Source organism: Chroicocephalus ridibundus, chromosome 3, assembly GCF_963924245.1.
Source record: "Chroicocephalus ridibundus chromosome 3, bChrRid1.1, whole genome shotgun sequence".
Taxonomy (NCBI): Eukaryota; Metazoa; Chordata; class Aves; order Charadriiformes; family Laridae; genus Chroicocephalus; species Chroicocephalus ridibundus.
In genome coordinates this window covers 45,525,281-45,543,900 of record NC_086286.1, presented here as the reverse complement: position 1 = coordinate 45,543,900, position 18,620 = coordinate 45,525,281, and the positions used below count along the sequence as shown (strand labels likewise).

At 35.5% G+C, this 18,620-nt stretch overlaps 1 protein-coding gene across 7 annotated transcripts in view; it reads left to right on the top strand.

The window, feature by feature from the left end:
- Positions 1 to 16,546, top strand: part of RYR2 (ryanodine receptor 2) — a 424,514-nt gene extending 407,968 nt beyond the window's left edge. For all 7 annotated transcript variants that reach the window (XM_063328961.1, XM_063328960.1, XM_063328958.1 and 4 more), the window contains 8 exons: positions 3,677 to 3,737; positions 5,437 to 5,583; positions 7,362 to 7,496; positions 9,765 to 9,921; positions 11,749 to 11,813; positions 13,103 to 13,203; positions 14,658 to 14,709; positions 15,010 to 16,546. In XM_063328961.1, coding sequence (XP_063185031.1) covers positions 3,677 to 3,737; positions 5,437 to 5,583; positions 7,362 to 7,496; positions 9,765 to 9,921; positions 11,749 to 11,813; positions 13,103 to 13,203; positions 14,658 to 14,709; positions 15,010 to 15,105 — 814 coding nt within the window. In that variant the 3' untranslated portion in view covers positions 15,106 to 16,546. The remainder of the gene's footprint in view (positions 1 to 3,676; positions 3,738 to 5,436; positions 5,584 to 7,361; positions 7,497 to 9,764; positions 9,922 to 11,748; positions 11,814 to 13,102; positions 13,204 to 14,657; positions 14,710 to 15,009) is intronic.
- The last annotated feature ends 2,074 nt before the right edge of the window (positions 16,547 to 18,620 follow it).

Sequence of the window (18,620 nt, the reverse complement as noted above, 5' to 3'; positions counted from 1 at the left end):
GTGAAGTGTACAAAGAATGAGTGCAGTTGGCCTCAGGATGTGAAAGAGGTTAAAAGGTCTTATTCTTCCTTGTCACAAGAAACAATAACCTAGGTTTTCAAAAGATTCTGGAGGAGGTAACGTAATGTAGTATCTTGGAGAACAGTATTACCTCTGATAAACTAGTAGACTTTTCCCTCAGGTGACAGCCTGCCTTTTGCCCGTAATGACTGGTGAAAAAGTAAGGGATTTTAATTGACGTAGTTTCTACACCTGAAATCCCAAGATTTATACTGGATATGATATCACCACAGGATTTACAAACCTGTGGATGTGCCTATTTTGTCCAAATAGGAGTGTATATCTGCAAGTGGGTAGTGGCTTCAGCCTTCATGGTTGAGAGGCAGGTGCAGTTACCATTAAGGTATAATGTCCAAATTCCCAGCCTGTTCCATTGAGAGGAATGACGCATATGTGGGAAACTCAGCTTCAAGCTTTTCCATTTATGGATGCTAATGTAAGATACTTCCTCCTTTGATTATTTACTTGGGAATCTTAAGCCTAGTGGATCCTTGTGGAGGCTTTGTGTAGGATACTTTAAAGTGATAATCTATTCTATGTGCTGTATCTCCAAGGCAGACAGATTGACCGACACAGAGTAATTCATTGTTTTGTTTTGTTTCGGTTCAATGCTTTCTTTTTTTAATGGTCAACTGGCACCATTCTCTGTAACGTATCACCTGCTCATGTTGTTCAGTGCCTAGCACAAAAGGATCAGTATTTCGACACAATGCAATAAAAATCATAATATTTCCTACCCAGTTGACCAATTAATAAATGATGAATGTTTCTAATCTGATGGGATGCTTTCTGTTGAACAAATAGTAACATTAACAGAAGATCTTCCTAAACGCCTTCATTGAAACTCATTAATTGGTAAGAATGATCATATTTTCATTAATGATTTTTCTTATAGAAAGATGGGTCGTTTTTCTGTTTTCTCTGTTAGATTAGCCTCCTGAAACAACATGAAAGAACTTTTAACAGAATATTTCAGTGTCTGCTAAGGAAGTTAATGTGAAGAGCTAACTAATTAAAACTGACTCGTCACAGTTTTAGTTTGTCTGTCATCTTGGAAAAAGGTTAAAGTCTCTGCAAGGCTATTTTTCAGTTTGAACTTCAGTTTGCAAAGTAATGGTAGTTTTTGCTCAGCTGGCAAAACCCTGTAGCTGCTCTGAACAGCTGTGATGTACAAACATTAAAATGATTCAGAATGAAAAGTTCAGAATTTTCTGATTCCAGTTTAACATTAGTATTATTTGATTGCCTGAGGATTTTTTTTTTTTTAAAGGGAAGAAAGAATAACTTTTGAAAACCTACTGTTATACTTTGAACAGCTGAATGCAGCAGGCCTTAAGAAAGAAGCTGTAAAAGGTCTGGGTGTTGTTGAAGGTGATAAAATACTAGTGCAGGTTGCAGCCAAATATAATACAGGCAACTTCTCACAAATTTCTTACTGTTTATTCACACTGTGCATTCTCACACTGTGCCATCATTCACCATCACTAAACTCAGCTACTACAACTACAGTACTAGAGTGTATGATGACCTGTTCAATGGTGCAGAAAAAAGTCTAGTAAAAATTCATCCAGACTAAGAAATTAATCCAATATAATAATAACTAATGATATTCCAACGGAAACTAGAAACCATACTGTTACTTTTTGATTCACAGCTGTAGAGCTTAATTTTTATATAACCTTATATTCTTCTAAGTCTGAGCTGCTTGATCAAGGTTGTGAGCAGAAATAAACAGGAGAATGCAGTATTATGCATGTATTATTGCTTTGCTATCCATATAAAACTCACCTTAAAAAATAAAGATATGGAAAAATGAACAGTTCCTTTTTCCATATAGGCCAATATTCACTTATTTTTTTGAGCTCTAAGCTATTTCTGTTTGTAAAATATAAAATCATCAAATTAAATCAACTATAGATGAGTTTCCGTGGTGCTGGATTTTTTTGCCGTTTCATGAGAGAGTATCCTGCCTGTCCATAAGCAGTCCTGTCCATGGCGTATCATTTGTAAGACACATATATTTTTGAATAGGTGGAATGTAGTCACAAGAATATGCCTGACACTAGAAGTGAGTGGTATTGGGTCAGAACAAAGTAAGAAATTAACTTGCTACTGTAATATTTTAAGAAATAAATTTCAAGAGGTTTTGATTCATTTATCACCTGAATATGTTATTGAACAATATTTGAATGAGAAACTGTTCCTAACGTTCCCCATTTCCCTTCTAAGACAAAATTTTCTGTAAATTTGGATTTCTTTAATAACTCAAATTTGGAGCTAGAAAATTTTCTTATAACTTGTGGTTGACAAAAATGGTATCAGCAGCTCTTAGCTGTGCTAGATTGTTGTTGGAGAAGCCATTTGATTGTTGAAGCAGCATTCCTATCTTTGGTGAAATGGCAGCGTGCTAGATTTATCTTTGTGTGCTCTGTGGTATCTGGAGCATAGCACAGTTCGGGGACCTTTGAGACTAGCATGATTCTAATAACTTCTTTCAAGAGATGAACGGAAATTTTGTTATGGGTGCATCTTTCCATCCTTGTATACTTGAAAGCCTGTTAGAAAAAAAACTTGGAGCTTTTATCTATCTAGTGTAAGCAGTTTGTTTGCTATACAAATACCATCCCTGCAATCCTAATCAGACAGTAAATGTCACCCAGTGACTATGGCCTGAGTTACCATGGAAGAAACTCAGGTGAAACCTTAGGCTTTAGTTTCTACAGAGTTGCTGTCTACTGTAAAGGGAATAATAACGCAAACCCAATTGCTGACCGTGCCATCAATGTGCCTAGTAAACTGTGATCAACTCTCGTTCTTTAAAAAAGTTTCATGCCACTTTGAGATGTTTTAGATTTGTTAACCTAGTAATTTTTTGCCTTTGAATAGGTAAAAAAAGACACCAACGAATGAAAATGGTAAAAAAGAAAATGAAAGTCTGTTGAATCTTGTTTAACTAGATAATAGACTCTAGAATTCACCATTAGTCTCTGCGCTTATGTTATTTTTGTCTTTACAGAGCATTATTAATATAACTGTGCTCTTCTACTTGCTCTGAGATAAATGTTATAGTCCTGTAGAAGTTCAGTGTAGGCAGAAAAGTATAATTCACTGTGAATAAAGAGTCAAAAAATTGACCATAAATGACACTGTATCATGTAAACATTTTCTGCATAGAAGCAAAATGTATCTATGAAAGACCTGCCATGTGTAAATTTGAGAGCAAGGGTCAAATCTTTCACAATCCAGAAAAATTCTACTGCATTTCTTCTGCTTTTCCCTTTTTGTTCAAGTAGACTAATACACTTCAGAAGGAAAAATGAATTCTTAATTAAAATAGATTGTAGACTATTTGGAGTAGAGGTCTTGATCTAAATTTGATTTAATGCTGTTTTTCATTATACTAGCTGCACTTATATCAACGTAGTGTTTGTATGTTTATACAGGAGGTTCAACTTGGGTCTTTTGCCTCTTAGTTTTATGTGTAAAATGGTGTTGAAGAGTAAATACTATTGCATATAATACAAGTAGGAGTTTGGTATTTCTTCCTGCAGATTATGTTGCATATTTTCCTATTGCATTTTGATATGAGATGCAATTTATTTCTTTATTTTTACAGGCTAAATTCCATTGATGTTAAGTATCAGATGTGGAAATTAGGAGTTGTTTTCACTGATAATGTAAGTTTATCAGTATGTGTGTGTGTATATGTGCACATATATTCACCTTCCAAAGAGCAATATGTACATGTTAACCCAAAGTAGTACTTCAAAGTACTTCAAAGGGAGGTATGAGATACTCTGGATTACATTTAATTTACTACATAGATGAAGAAAATCTTGGAAGCTTAAAAAGGGATTGCCGAAATCTTTTCCCAGTTACATAGGTATCAGTCTATAGAACCTCAGTCAAGTCCTGTCCCTCTTCTGATATGCTTTATTCAGGAGCAATAAGCAAGCACTGTGCTGTAAAATCAGGAAACTGACTATATAAATTCTGTTTGCCATTTTTCATATTGTTCATAAACTTTATGAACACTTGAATATTCCCAGATCTCGGTCAGATCTCTATAGTTAATATACGTGGAATTACTAAAATTTGGATCCCTGAAACTGGTAGTAGGATGTGACACAGAATGAGGCTGATGATTTCAATAATTTGAACAAAACAAATTTTTAAAAACAAACAAAAGAAACGATAAACAAGACTGTTAAAATACCTTGCAGTTTAAGAAGTCGCTCATATGATTATTAAGAGTCTTATGATTATGGCTTGCTGTCCTGGTTCCAGTGAGAGAAGTTTCATTTTCCCCAGGCTCCGGCAGGGACACAGGTGTGTTCCATCCCATGCGAGCCGTGCCCAGTCGGTAGCCGGGAGCTGCCGAGGGAGGGGGCGGGAAGTCACTGCTTGGGAGCAGGCTGGGGCCTCCCGGGCCCCGTCGGTGAGCGGTGGTTCCGTAATCGTGTTTGTACGTACTTCTGTCCGTGTTATTGTTGTTATTCTCCTGTTCTGTTAAACTGCCTTTGTCTCAACCCACGAGTTTTGTCTTTTTCTTCCGATTCTCCCCCCTCGGCTGTGGGGAGGGGGCGAGAGAGCAGCCGCATGGTTCTTTTTTGCTTTCTGAGGCTAAACCGTGACGCTTGCTTAACTCAATTTGTTTTACTGATGGAAAAAAATGGTTGGGGAACGTACACTTTTAGAACTAGGAGTGCTGGAGAATGAGTGTAATTTGACTTCAGTCAGGAAGAGTGAAATGATAGCTCTCCAGATCTACGGACAGCGGGATCTGTAAAGAGTTACAGTTTGTTCAGGATTAGGTGGTTTTTTTCTGAGGGACTGTAATTTCTCTTATATATATGTACTTGTCTTTGACTCCAATAAAAATTAAATTATAGAGGAAAAGTTGTAGTAACAGTTAGTAAACTACTTCATACATATGTTTAAGTAGTAGTTTTAGTAGTTTGAATTAATTATAAAACCCCTTTTATAGCTTGGAGACTTTCATTTGTGATTAACCACCTTGGGGCTTTAATATTTCAATCTAATTATTTAGAGATTAGTAAAGAAAAATCATTTAACTCAGAAAAACTTCTTACATTGGAAATATTAACAAATAAGGTTTTAGCAATTTTGAAATTAGTTTTTACAAATTACAATTTAGAATATGTCAGTTTTGACCTTTTCTTGTGAACTCTGTATTTTGTACAAAGGAAAATTCTTACAGATCTGTTGCAAAATCTGTGAAAAAACCAATAAATCATTGTTTTCTATTTAAAGAAAAGCACATTCCAGCAATTTTTACCTTTCCTTAGTGTCGTGAATTATCTTAAAGATAATAGCTATGAGTTTTATTTTGTGATGTACTTGTTTTTTTGTTAGTCTTTCCTTTACCTAGCTTGGTACATGACCATGTCAGTCCTTGGCCATTACAACAATTTTTTCTTTGCTGCTCATCTCCTTGACATTGCAATGGGATTCAAGACGTTACGAACTATCTTGTCATCAGTGACCCACAATGGCAAACAGGTATCAACTGTCATCTCTTTATTTTCTCTTGACAACAGAATTATTCTTTTTGTCATGACATTTAGAACTTGGGTCAGTGTGAAAACTAGCCAATGGGCTTTATAACCGTAAAAAAATGGGACTAGGATGTATGGCAGTCTGTAGCTGTTGTGAGCAACTGTGTTTTAAAGTTACTGATAAATAGATTTTCAAGACTCATCCAAAGCAAGGTCCAGTTGAGACCCAGTTACTCTTTCTGTTAGAGGACTTTAGAGGAACTCTTTGATAATAATAAATCTTTTATTAAAGAAGTTATAAAATCAGAAATTGCATTTCTAATTTAAGTAAAGAAAATAACTAAGGCTTTTCATCTACTGAAATCTGTTGTAGGAAGGGTCGTTTCATGTAACCTGAGACTTAGTGTTCCTCAAGTCTGATAGCCTGCCTAGTTCAAAGGACCTTTGCAAACAGTTTTTAATGGGGGGGAAGTCATCCTTGGTCTCCTCATCTTCCAGCAAGGCAGTTTATATAAAGATCTTCTCTGTGTGTACTTATGTACTGTTATAATAAGATGGAACTTCAGTTCTTAGTACAGTGTAGGTGCTTTAGAAGTCTGGTGGCAAATGCCATTTTGAAACTTACCAGCAGCAAGTTATTTTTGAGGAGTTTTTGTTTTTATTCTCTTTTGTTTAAAGCAAGTTTGATACTAGTGAAACACGAAATCATTCACAATGATTTTTTATAAATGCTAAAGGTGATTGAGATGCTTTCTTTTGCAAATTTAATTCTGCGTTCAAATGCACTGTCCTTGTCAACATTTTTTACGAAGTAATACACATTTAAATGGATACGCTTATATTCCAAAATAGCTAGTGCAGCACACGACATATAGAAGACTCTTAAGTATGAACTCACCATAACGAACTGTTGTTTTAATTTATGTGACAAACTTACATTTAATTTGTATAACAAAAATTGTGTCTTGAAAAGTTGCAAGAATCAATAATACTGCATCTTTTACCCTTAAAAGAACAGAATTTCTTAAATTCTTAATTATGGTTTCTTAAAAGAAAAAAAAGGCAAAAAAAATCAGTCTGCACCTGAAAAAAGTGAAGTATTCTACCTTTAAAAATAGTCCTGAAGTTTTAGCAAATTATCTGTCAAGTAAGGGGGCATAATTTAGGAGGAAACTTTTTAGATCTCACAGCTATGAAAGTGAAATATCAATTTGCAGGATATTGCAGTTCACTTTCAGCTGCTTTCCATAAAGCTCAAGGCAAAATTTTAATGATGCGTTTGAGCAGTGGGGTATTTGTTGCTGCTTCTCAGAGATAGGTATTAAAACAAACTGTTCCTAATAGTTTATATGTGATTTCATAGATGTAACAAAAATTGTTTCAGTATTAAATTAGTAGAAATACCATATTGCAATTATATAATAGGTGATATTAACTAGTAGTACTCTCAGGTAGTAAACCTTCAGATATCTTTGTCTTACTGTGTGGTTTTCATATTGTGGTTCTAATGGATTGTTTGATTGTTTATGTATCCACTAAATTTTGCAAGGTTTGTCTTTGTGTTTCTGAAGCATAGTTTTCTTTCAAAGTAAAGCGGATGAATGCACAATCTTTGCATGAAAGTATGCTGATATATTACCAAATATTACAAATAAAGTAAAGAACGTTTTCCTTCTGCTAGTACATATAGATTATTGTTACTTTCATTCTCTTTTTGTGAAGAAAATTGCATAGAATAATTCCGTGGTGGTGTTCTATCCATTCTATATTTTTGTCCTCCAGCTTGTCCTAACAGTGGGATTACTGGCAGTGGTAGTGTACTTGTACACAGTAGTAGCATTCAACTTTTTCCGCAAGTTCTACAACAAGAGTGAAGATGGTGATATGCCAGACATGAAATGTGATGATATGCTAACAGTAAGTCTTATTTTGGTTTCTAAATTTTTTCTTAAACTGTTATGTTTTTGTCCTGACCTTTCTTGTAATTCCTATTCATGCAGTTGTATCATTATCCAGAAACAGGAAAGACTATAATTAAAGGCAAAGGAAGAAATATAATGAACATCCCTAACAACTATATATACCCTGTGTATTTTATACAAACACAACTATAAATGAATAGAAGAAATGTAATGGTGTTCTTTGCTATAGTTTCTCAAAAAATGAAAAACAATTATAAGCTGTGAAGCTGAGCCAAGTCAGTTAAAGGGCAGTACTTCTGAACCTTGAGGTTCTGCAGGCCATTCAGGAGGAGGGTCAGTTATAGGCAAGGAATTTCATAAGTAATTTAGGTACTGAAATGCTTATTTAAGCTTGGAAATCCATCAGTTTCCTTTAGCATGAATTGCCATGGTTATTTTCAATTGGCAATTCTGTTACTGAAATCTCTGCTGTGCTCAAACCACTGGAAATTATTTTGTACTTACTGAGACAGTGCCAGGCTTTGCAGTTGTGGATGGTATGTAGAGCTTAAATCATGAAGAATTTCAAGATGTGTTGCTGTTAATATCCTTCTAAAGCAATCATCTACAACAAAGTTATATATATTTCAGTATGTTATGCAATATGAATCACTTACAGGGAACTGATGCCGTTTAAAAGACCAATATTTAGATAAACTGTTGAAGCAGATTAGTATGTCTATATTTTTGTCCAATTTTGGACACTCAGTACAAGAAAGACATAGGTAAACTGGAGCATGAATCAGCGGAGGGCTGCTAAATTGGCAGGTGCTGGAGCGCTTGCCGTTGGATGAGAGGCTGAGGGAACTGGGCTTGTTTGGCCTGGAGAAGAGAAAGCTTCAGGGTGGTGGGAGTGTAAGAGCGGCTCCCCAGTGCCTGCAGAGAGATTATTGGCAATTCAAATCCAGGGTCTTTGCAGCAGTGCATGGCAGGAGACCATGGACATGAAGTGGAAAAAGGTGTTCTGACTGAGGAGAGCCAAGCAGTGGATCAGGTTACTCAGAGAGGTTGGAATGACCTGACTGGCTAAAGCCCAGAGCAACTTTGAGGTTTTAGTGGACCCTGCTTGGAGTGGCATTTGGACCAGAGATCTGTCAAAGTCCCTTCTGAACTGACCTGCTCTGTAATTCTCTGAAAATACACTTAGAAAAAGGCTATGATATTGTACAGGAATGAGTTAGAATAACATGTGATATGCTGTAAAATCAGGGTTGTCTTTTGCAAGAGCAGTAAGACTTGCAATGTGATATTAAAAAAAAGAAAAGAAAAATAAAAGTACAGGGAATATATTTTTATTTTTAGAAATAGAAAAATAACTTTTAAAACTTTTTAGATAACTAACACTACATTCACTCATTAAGTTAATGATTGACTTTGGTGAAATAAAAACTCTGAAAATTGTTACATTTTTCCGCCATTGATCACTCAGAATTGTATTTTACTACACAATTTCTTACATAAGGGAACTTGGGGGTAAGAGTGTCATAGAAATAAAAGAATGGATTTTTGGTATGGTTAGGTTATTTTCATCACTACTTTTTGATAGGGAGTGGGAACCCTGGAACTGTAGTTTGCAAAGCTACTTAAAGAAAAAGAATCAATCCCCTGCTCCAGACCTCTGAGAGTGATATAATTTTCAATTAAGCTATAGCATGATAAATGGGAAATTTTGCATTGTCAGCTTCCCACATAGCTATACCAAGAGACCTATTATACCACTTTTCAGGTCATAGTTTCATAGTATTAGTTTTAGACTTTTTCCATCATTAGCCTGTTCTCTACACAAACATTCTCAAAGATTTTCTGTTTATTTTGTTTTGTTTGTTAAATTTTTGTTTGAAACACCAAAGGTGGAGAAAGTCATTCACTTGAGTTAGGAAAATGGAAAAGGAGATGGCTGTGGTGGTAATGGGATTTCCTATTTGTATGTTATTGAAATGATTGTATGTGAATCATGGTGTGTGCTGGGCTTCAAGCAGTTGAGCCTTTTGTCTTTTTGAACTGCTACATAAGGACAGAACGTGAAGCACTGCAGCTTCAGCTGCACAGCAGCATTTCACCTCCCTCAGAAATATACATAACCTCAAAGGGGACAAAAAGATAACTTGACTAGTACGGTTGCTAGACCATAGACTAGTTCTGCCAGTTACTGAATTTGCAACACTGGATATTTTTACTTGTAGCTGCAAACAAACTTTATATCCCTTTATTTTGTGTTTTCTAGTGCTACATGTTTCACATGTACGTCGGAGTTCGTGCAGGTGGAGGCATTGGTGACGAAATAGAGGATCCAGCAGGAGACGAATATGAAATCTATCGGATTATCTTTGACATCACTTTCTTCTTCTTTGTGATTGTCATCCTGCTTGCAATTATTCAAGGTATATGTTTGTAACCCATGGTGAGACTGAAAGTGTTATTTAGCAGCACAAAGGTCTTAGTGCTACAGTAATCATACACCTAAGATTCAACCAGGACACCAGGGCAGATCATGAAGCACTGATTTATATAGTAATCTCCCCCAGCTGGCTTTTATCCATATGCCATTCTTCCTAGTCTCTGTCAAATCACCAGGCTCTAACTGGATCAGTGGAAACAAAAAAAAGCTCTTTGCTGTGGGAATACGGGTGTCACTACAGTTTCTGTCTTCTCATTACCCTTTCTAAAAGCCTGCTGTAAGTAATCAGCAAGACAAGTGATTAAAAAGTGATTAGAAATCACCTTAAATTTGTGATTCATCATAACACCCTTTGTGAGCTTCTGTGTACAAAATCAGTAGTGGGTGCTGTCAGTATTCCCTCTGCCAGCATCCAAAGTTCTTGACTGTCTGGCAAAATGTCAGAGTGCTTGTAGTGGTGTGAAAATTGGAACATAATGTAGTTTAATCTTTTCTTGCATAAATAACTCTGATGTGGTGCCTGCTTCCTTGAACGACATCAAAGAGTAAAAAAAGGCGTCTGATATAAACCAGTTTTGCTATATCCTGGTTAATGACAATGGAAAGTCAGTTGCCATCAGGTTAGCTTCTGAATTTGAGTGAAACTACTTGACTGGTAGTGTGATTCACTGTTGTGATCTGGATAGTGGACTGAATTTTGGGAATTTTTTAGGTTTTTTTCTATTATGTTTTTATTAATGATGTTTAATGTTATTGCCTAAAGTACTGAAAAGCCCTATCTGTTTACATATTATACTTTCAAAAGATTGTCAGGAATCACCAGAAGATCATCTCTTATTAAAGTTTGCACAAATTAACAGAAGTATATTCTTCATTTAGGAAAAATGTGTAATGACTTTTGCTAGGTCCAGTTGCTGTTATAAATAGTGATGCTTTATTGATTTCAGCTAATTTATGATGATGTTGACAGCAGTAAGGATGCTTTCTCACTTCCTACAAGGGAGTTTAGAAGGTGACTCTGAGCTTCTATAAATTGTTTATAACTCTTACTCAAGCAGCAAGTCTTTTAAAGGGCTTGCGGAGGGTGGAAAATTTTTCCTATCCTGAAATGGCATATCTCTTACTGTTTGTTTCTTCATTTTGTGAGTGGCTGAAGAGTAGAGGCCTTAGCTGTCAAGCTTTGAGTATAATTCTCATCTGGTATTCATCAGTTTTACAGCACAGTAGTGTCAGTAATGATTGTGGAGTTACTCCTTATTTGTATTGGTGTAAACCAAGGGAGAACCATAAAGAATTTATGATCTGAGCCATAGAGCCTGTGGTGGTTTTTCTTCATTCTGTGTCTCCTTGAAATGACCTCTCACTTCTGTAGAGCTCTGGCAGTGGAATCTCGTACAACCATAATGAGAGAGGATGCACAGAGCTCTGGGATCTCTGCATTTACCGTGTAATAAATCCCTGAACTCTGTTAAATGTGCAGTAGTATTCTTTCTATAGTAAAGCCTCCATCACTGTAAAACCACATGAGTCTTCATGTACTGAATCAAAATTAGAGCATTGTGAATAAAACAGAAGTCTGAATGTCCCATTTTATAATTCCAAATGGTACTGGTAGCCATTTTCTTTGTATTTGCTCATTTTTCTTCATGTATTGCGTTGGTTCTTGTGGGTTTTGGACTGTATATTGGCTTCTATTATTTCTGCACAGGATTCTTGTTTAATATTTGTTGTCAGAGTTATCCCTGGATTTCCAAATATTCGTCACAGTTCTGTTGTTGAACATTAACTATCGTTTTAACTTAAACCCTAGGTTTAATTATCGATGCTTTTGGTGAGTTAAGAGATCAGCAAGAGCAAGTTAAGGAAGACATGGAGGTAAGAACATCCCATTACTGAACAATACCCTATTTTCAGGTTTCGTGAATATCTGTTTTAAATCAAAATGTGATCTAGGTAGTGGATAGTTTTTTAAACTAAGAGGAAAATACAGTCCTGTACATGGCCCATTATTATACAATGTCCCGTCTGAGATTCTACTCTCACATCTCAGTTCATTAGATGGAAATAATAACTGAGATATTTTTTTTTTACTTTTTTCGTGTGTATTAAAATTAATAATTTATGTAAGTAGTTCTGTTAGTACCCAATAAAATTCTTTATAGACAATTCTATGAGGAGAAAACTCTGCTAGTGTCCAGGTTCTGCATAGCATTTACCACTCTTTGCTGCCTCCTGTGAAAGAGGCATGCTATGTTTTGACAGGTGCTAGCAGCTACCTTGCATAGGACACAAACCCAGGTTGTCTACACTGCTATTTTGCTTTAAGCATATTTTGGGTATGGATTATTTTTTTTTTAATACCTCCAGATCAAGTGTGGCCATTTTTTTGCTGTCAGTGATAAGTTAACAAAAATTCAGAAAAAAAGGCCAACAGCTTATTTTCCTATGACTTTTTAAAGTTTAGACTAATCCCTGTATCTTCCTTTTTGTAAACATGGAAAATCTTTGTACATTGCGGTATGTTATAATGAATTACATGTCTGTGGCTATTTAAGTCTTTTGGATCTTCAGACTAGAGGTTTCTAACACAGGGTGTTAACGCTGTCGCGTTATACTCCATCTCGGAAGTAATTTTCTTTGGTTAATCTATGTGTGAAAATGTCCTGTACTTCGTGGGTTTTGATTTTGTCATTTAAGTATGACTATAAGAGCTCAGAAAAGTGTTGGAAACCCACTGTCTTTTGTAGTCTAAACTTTGAGCGTATCCAGTTTCAGCTGGACAAGCACAACAGGCATTGAGGGAAATATTGCTATATGTTACAGTAAGTGCTATTTACCGTGTTAAAGGAAAAAAAGGAAAAAATCAGCTTTGACCATTGTACGCCATTCTTTCTCCTGATACCTGTTCACTTACAGCTGGCAAAGCCTTTTTTTTTTTTTTTTTTAAACAGTAAGAAGCTATTCTGATGGCAGTTAAACTTCTATTCAAGTGTTTTGGCTGAGATATCCAGTCCCAATCATTAAAAGAAAACCCTTTTTGTTCAGCACATATTATACATGATGCATTGCCATTTTCAAGAATGGTTACATTTTTATTAGCCTTTTCTCAAAGAGGGGCAGGGTTATGTATAGTGTTGAAGTGCTTTCTTTATTCTTTCTTTTAGACGAAGTGCTTTATCTGTGGAATAGGAAACGACTACTTTGATACAGTGCCCCATGGCTTTGAAACTCACACCCTACAGGAGCACAACTTGGCCAATTATTTGTGAGTACAGTAAAAATGAAGTCCTCACTAACTCATGACCCTTGCAACCTCCGCAAGTGCCTGATTAGCTCTCTTGCATAAGTAAGAGCCAGTACTGTTTGTCTTTGATGTGCACCCATGCTGTCTGAATATATAATTCTGTGGTGATGGGAGCAAGGAATGAACAAACTTCATTACCTTGTTTGCAACTTGGTTGCGACACACCGAGTTTGTGTGAGCTTGGAGATGGAAACTGGGAACTTAGTATGTGGCTGTGAAGGCTTTGTAAAAAGTAAGGCAAAAGAGGGAGAACTTACATTGGACAGAATATTTTGAGTGGAGTGCTGAGGCTGACTAAAAGAATCCAGGACAAAGGGAGGTAAGGGAACTGGAACAAGGAGCTAGTGAGGGGAGGGATCAGGCCAAGGGCATCAGGTCCACCTTTGGAAAATCCAAGCAGAATGTCAGTGACCACTAAACTCAATCCTTTAAATTCTGGAAATAAAGCCATTTATCAGGTCCACAATCACTGTATCATACTGTTCCTCTCCTGTCAAATACATGTGAAAATCCAGTGCCAAAGTGTATTTTATACTAGTGCTGTCAGTATGAAGCAATGGATGGATTGTGACTTTGTGTGTATAGACTAGCACTGTATGTACACAAAATTATGAGACTGTAAAGTCAAACATCCCCATAAAGAACTTCCACCTGAAAAACAGGTAGTGCAAAAAAAATACATTAAAAGCACTTTCCTGTGGGATTTTATTCCTGCTTACAAAGTACTACACAAATAACGTGCTACAGTGTACTTACTCTAAGTGCATCATCCTGAGGAAATGTTTTTTGATATTTTTGTGTGTGATCACATTTCATATTTTTACATATGTTTGGAGAGAATCTTTAATGAGATTTTGAAATCATTACCTAGTGTCTGTCAAATATCTCAAAACCTCAAGACTGAAGTATTTTAAAAATTACAAGTTCTTTTGTGCTTATGCTGATCTTGAGTTACATACACCAGTGAAATATCCCCAATCTATAATTTTATTAAAAAGAAATCTCTTAATCATCTTCAGCATTTTTTATTAACTGTGGGTAGAGGGGAAAAAAAAAAAGATCGAGTGACTATTCTCTGTCAGCTTCCAAGTTGGTGTTCATGGGCAAGAAAATATCTATTATAATTTTCAGATTAGAAAGCTTAGAAAATCTTAATTTCAACTGAATTTTTGTTTACTGTAAACCAAACTGAATCTCTTGCATTTTAGCATACTATTAATTGAACAATAAGTGAATGTCAACAGTGTCAGGAAAGTATATTTAAAGGGACTATTATCATAAATAGAACTCTGGAACTTGTAAGTCCGTGAACAGCATTATCACTGTAAGCAACATGCTGAAAAATATCCATCCCTCTGTGGGCTGCCTAATGTTTCCAAATATTGTATTCATAATAGGTGTTTCTTTGCTTGTAGGTTTTTTCTGATGTATCTTATTAACAAAGATGAAACAGAGCATACAGGACAGGTAGGTTGAACAACTCTATGAATGTCAACAGTTGTTAAATAAGACTGATTCTAAAATAAAGATCATTCAGGCTTGGCAAAACGAAGAGTATTCTAATGAATAGTTCCCTATATGGTATGTGACTTAATTCTTCTAAACAATTCATAGGACTTTGGTTGCTTAATGTTAGATTGAGTATCAATTCTGTAGTAATTTCTATTCCTATTTTGTTATCTGACCTGTTATTCTTAAATTGCTATGGTTATGGTTGGTGCTTTCTCATTAAATCAAGTTAAATTATTTAAATTCTCTTTCTTTCAGGAATCCTATGTATGGAAAATGTATCAAGAACGGTGCTGGGAGTTTTTCCCTGCTGGTGATTGCTTCCGAAAACAATATGAAGACCAGCTCAACTAAGCAGAGATGAGGATTTCCAGCTGAAAATATGTCCATGCATTTCCCAAGTCTTTTGGGAATGTCTAAGAGATTTCTTAAATCCCCAAAGCTGTGTGCTTTTTGGAGCACCAAAGCTCTGTTTTTAATGACCCAACTGTGCTTTTATTTTCTTGTGTATTTGCTTTGAGAACACTGGAGTAAAGAACAATGAAAAATAACAGCAGCTCTGGAAAACAAACCAACCACTTGCACACACAAACGATATCCCTATACATAACATGCACACATAAGAAGAGACTTGAGACAGCTTATTCTGAAACTGCCAGATGATGCCCTTGTCTATAAAATCACACATGGGGTTACATGGTAGCAACACTCATTCAATCTGTTTATTTCGTCATCCTGGAAGGATGTAGTTCACAGAGCACTGTAAAAGATTGTGTGGACACTAAGTTGTGGGGAAATAGTGCCTTACTATATGTGGGTTGAGCTATGCAGAAGATGAGTGCATGATGACATCTTTTTTTTTTTTTTTTTTTTGTGTCTGCCCTTTCTTCCAAGTTAATATTTATTTTGTGGTTTTAGTGAGTTTGGGAGGAAGGGATTTGATTGTGCACACCTTTTTAATAAGACTGGAGTGTCTCAGGACAAGATTAGGTTATTCTCATCAAGTTCATTTCACATTTACCTTCCTCTTTAGCTTTTGCTCTTATTTTGGTAATGCTCTGATACAACACTGCAACTTTATGAAATCTTTGTATGAAAACAAGATGACTGCAAAAAACACTTTAACAAGAAATGTTTCATTGCATGTTTATTATGCAAGTTTAAAACAATCAAAAAAAAAAAACCAACCTTCAGAAGCAAGTTGATCAACATGAAAAAACATTCACAATAATTATATCCATAGTAATAAAGTGTTGTGGGCTTTATTGTACATCTGGAACAAGTGTCATCAGCCAACAATGTATATGTTATGAATTTGACAGTAGTTTTGGTTTCTTTTCTTTTTCTTTCTTTCATTTCTGCCACCTGTGATCGATAGTGGAGTTGAAGATTTTCTCATTAAATTATTTTTTAAAAGCAAAGCTGAAGCAATATCCATTCAGGGACTCCATCAGTTGCATCATGAAACACCAATGACGTGTACATCACTCCATTTTGAGTCCTTTTCGATTGTAATGCCAGTCTTTACAAATAAAAAGAAAGATTCAGAATGGAAACAAGCTGGTTTTCGTAGCATTTGAGGTCTTTGTTATGGAGTCTTTTTATTAATCCCTCAATTAATTACATCCACTTCAAAACAGGATTAAGCTGCTGTTTCCTCAATGAACTTTTTTTGTTTTGTTGTTGTTTTTTCTTCTGGACTTCCTGCTGTTCTGTTGCTCCATTACATTTCTATGCAGGCCACAGTTTTGTCATAAAATAAATTGGCTGTATCAATTTTCAGTTATAACTAAAGAAATATTCATTTAAAAATACTAATTCTTTATTCTTAAAAGCCAGGCTTTCAGTTCAGCAGATTTTGAATATTCCTACTCTGAAATTGTCAGCCTGATGAGGATTCTTGTAAAATTCTCTCAAATTCTACAATACTTGAAACCAGAGGCTGGGCAGGTTGGCAGCGGTCTTTCAGGATGAAATCTACTCGTTATATGGTGATGGAAAACGTTTCTTTTTCAATATGAAAAATCTTCATTTATGGAATTAATTATAGCTTCCACAGAAGCAAATTCCTACAGCTAAGAACTGGTTCATTAGAGTTTGCATGATTATCATGCACTGCTGAAAAAGAATGGAAATTGGCTTTGGCAGACCTCCAGAGCCCGGTTCATGCTGTTCCCTCTGCAATGGCTGTACACTTCCTGTGAGTTCTTGAAACTTGGCATTTCCTGTTCCGTTCAGTGTGCAAAGCTAGCCACTGAGACCCTTTTTCTTAACACATCTAACTCAAGGAAAGAAAGTCACTTTGAAATTAAAAATAAGAGTACACATCATAGGGGACTGGTTTATTTTAAAAGTATGCATTTCCTGTGGCTCATACTGTTTCTGACACTAATGTGTACTTTTAACAGAATAATATTATTCAGGCAGGCCACATACTACAGGATACAGACTTTGATGTCCAAGTTAATACAGTTTAATTTGGTTTAGACTTAGACAAAGTTGAAGCGAATTCTTAGATTTTATTAAAAATTAGTGAACTTACTGCAAGAAACGCAACTTCTTCAAATTTTTGTGTTGTAAAAGAGTCCATAAAATAAGCAATGTGATCGTATGAACACAGCCAACCAATATAGACAATTCACTGCTTTAATATCATCATTGTATCAAAAGAAATTAACATTGACTTACGTGTCCTATATACTAGCATAATGTACAAGAGCAGGTAATAATGTCACTTGAAAACTGCAGTTTTAAATCCAAGTGCTTATGCATGTGATATTTAACATAAGGTTATACTTAAATACCTATTTGTTTATGCTAATGTTTTTTTCAGCTTTTAGCTGAATTTATTGATTGTGTCAGTAAAACTGTAATTTTCAGGAGGAACTCTTGCCGTTTATTGAATATAGCAGGGACAATTGTCGCTGTTTACCTCTGAGTGTCAGGAGAATTGAGAAAAGCTCTAAAACTGATGATCCTAGTGCATACATGTTGATTTCAGCGAAGAAACGAATGGCAATGGAAAAGCAACATAAGACCGAAGAGTAGTTGAGGTGTGATTAATTTGTGCAAGTTGTTGCCCCTTTATATATTGTTCCCCTTAAAACTGAGTTACCTGACATTTGTTACACCTTCTTCCAATGCTCGCTCTTTCCCTAAAACTTTGAAGCTTAAGTCTGTGGTTTTTACTGAGACAACAACAGAAAATAGAAGACAAGAAAAGGATGCTGTAATGTCCCTGGCCTGTGCATCACCACAAGAGTAATCCCTTCATCTTGGCCACTAATGTGCTATTTAAGTTGTTTTTGAATATTTTCATTTGTAGTATCTTCCTACTGTTACAGGAGTCTCACTAATGAGTAATAGCATTTCACTCATGAATTGCATTAACGTTTTTTTCTATAACTCCTTTAATAACATGCCTACCATCTTCAGAGGCACCAAATAATTTCCCTTACTTAGACAATCACCTGTAAAGTATTCATAGGATGTAATATTTTCCAAGTGTTTATTTTCTAAAATAGAGTGTGTATTAATTTCTCTGTTCATTAGCCAAAACAAATATAACTGTGGCGTCCATAACATTCTCTGTCGAGGGATAAGACATCTGTCACAGAGAGCATGGGTGGGTATGTTCTTTGATTAAATCTGTCTAATATTTATGCTCATAAATTTAGCTCCTTCAATCTCTCTTCTTAAATCATAGCCACTTTTATTTGTATATTTATTTGCTTCTTTTTCAGTTTTTCTAAAGCCATAGAGGCTTGGTTGCAAATAGAATTTCAAATTATATCATCTTAAAGTCACTTCTTACTCAAATTGTGCAAGATATTTAAGCACAAAAGTCCATATGCTTTTTTTGCAGCTGC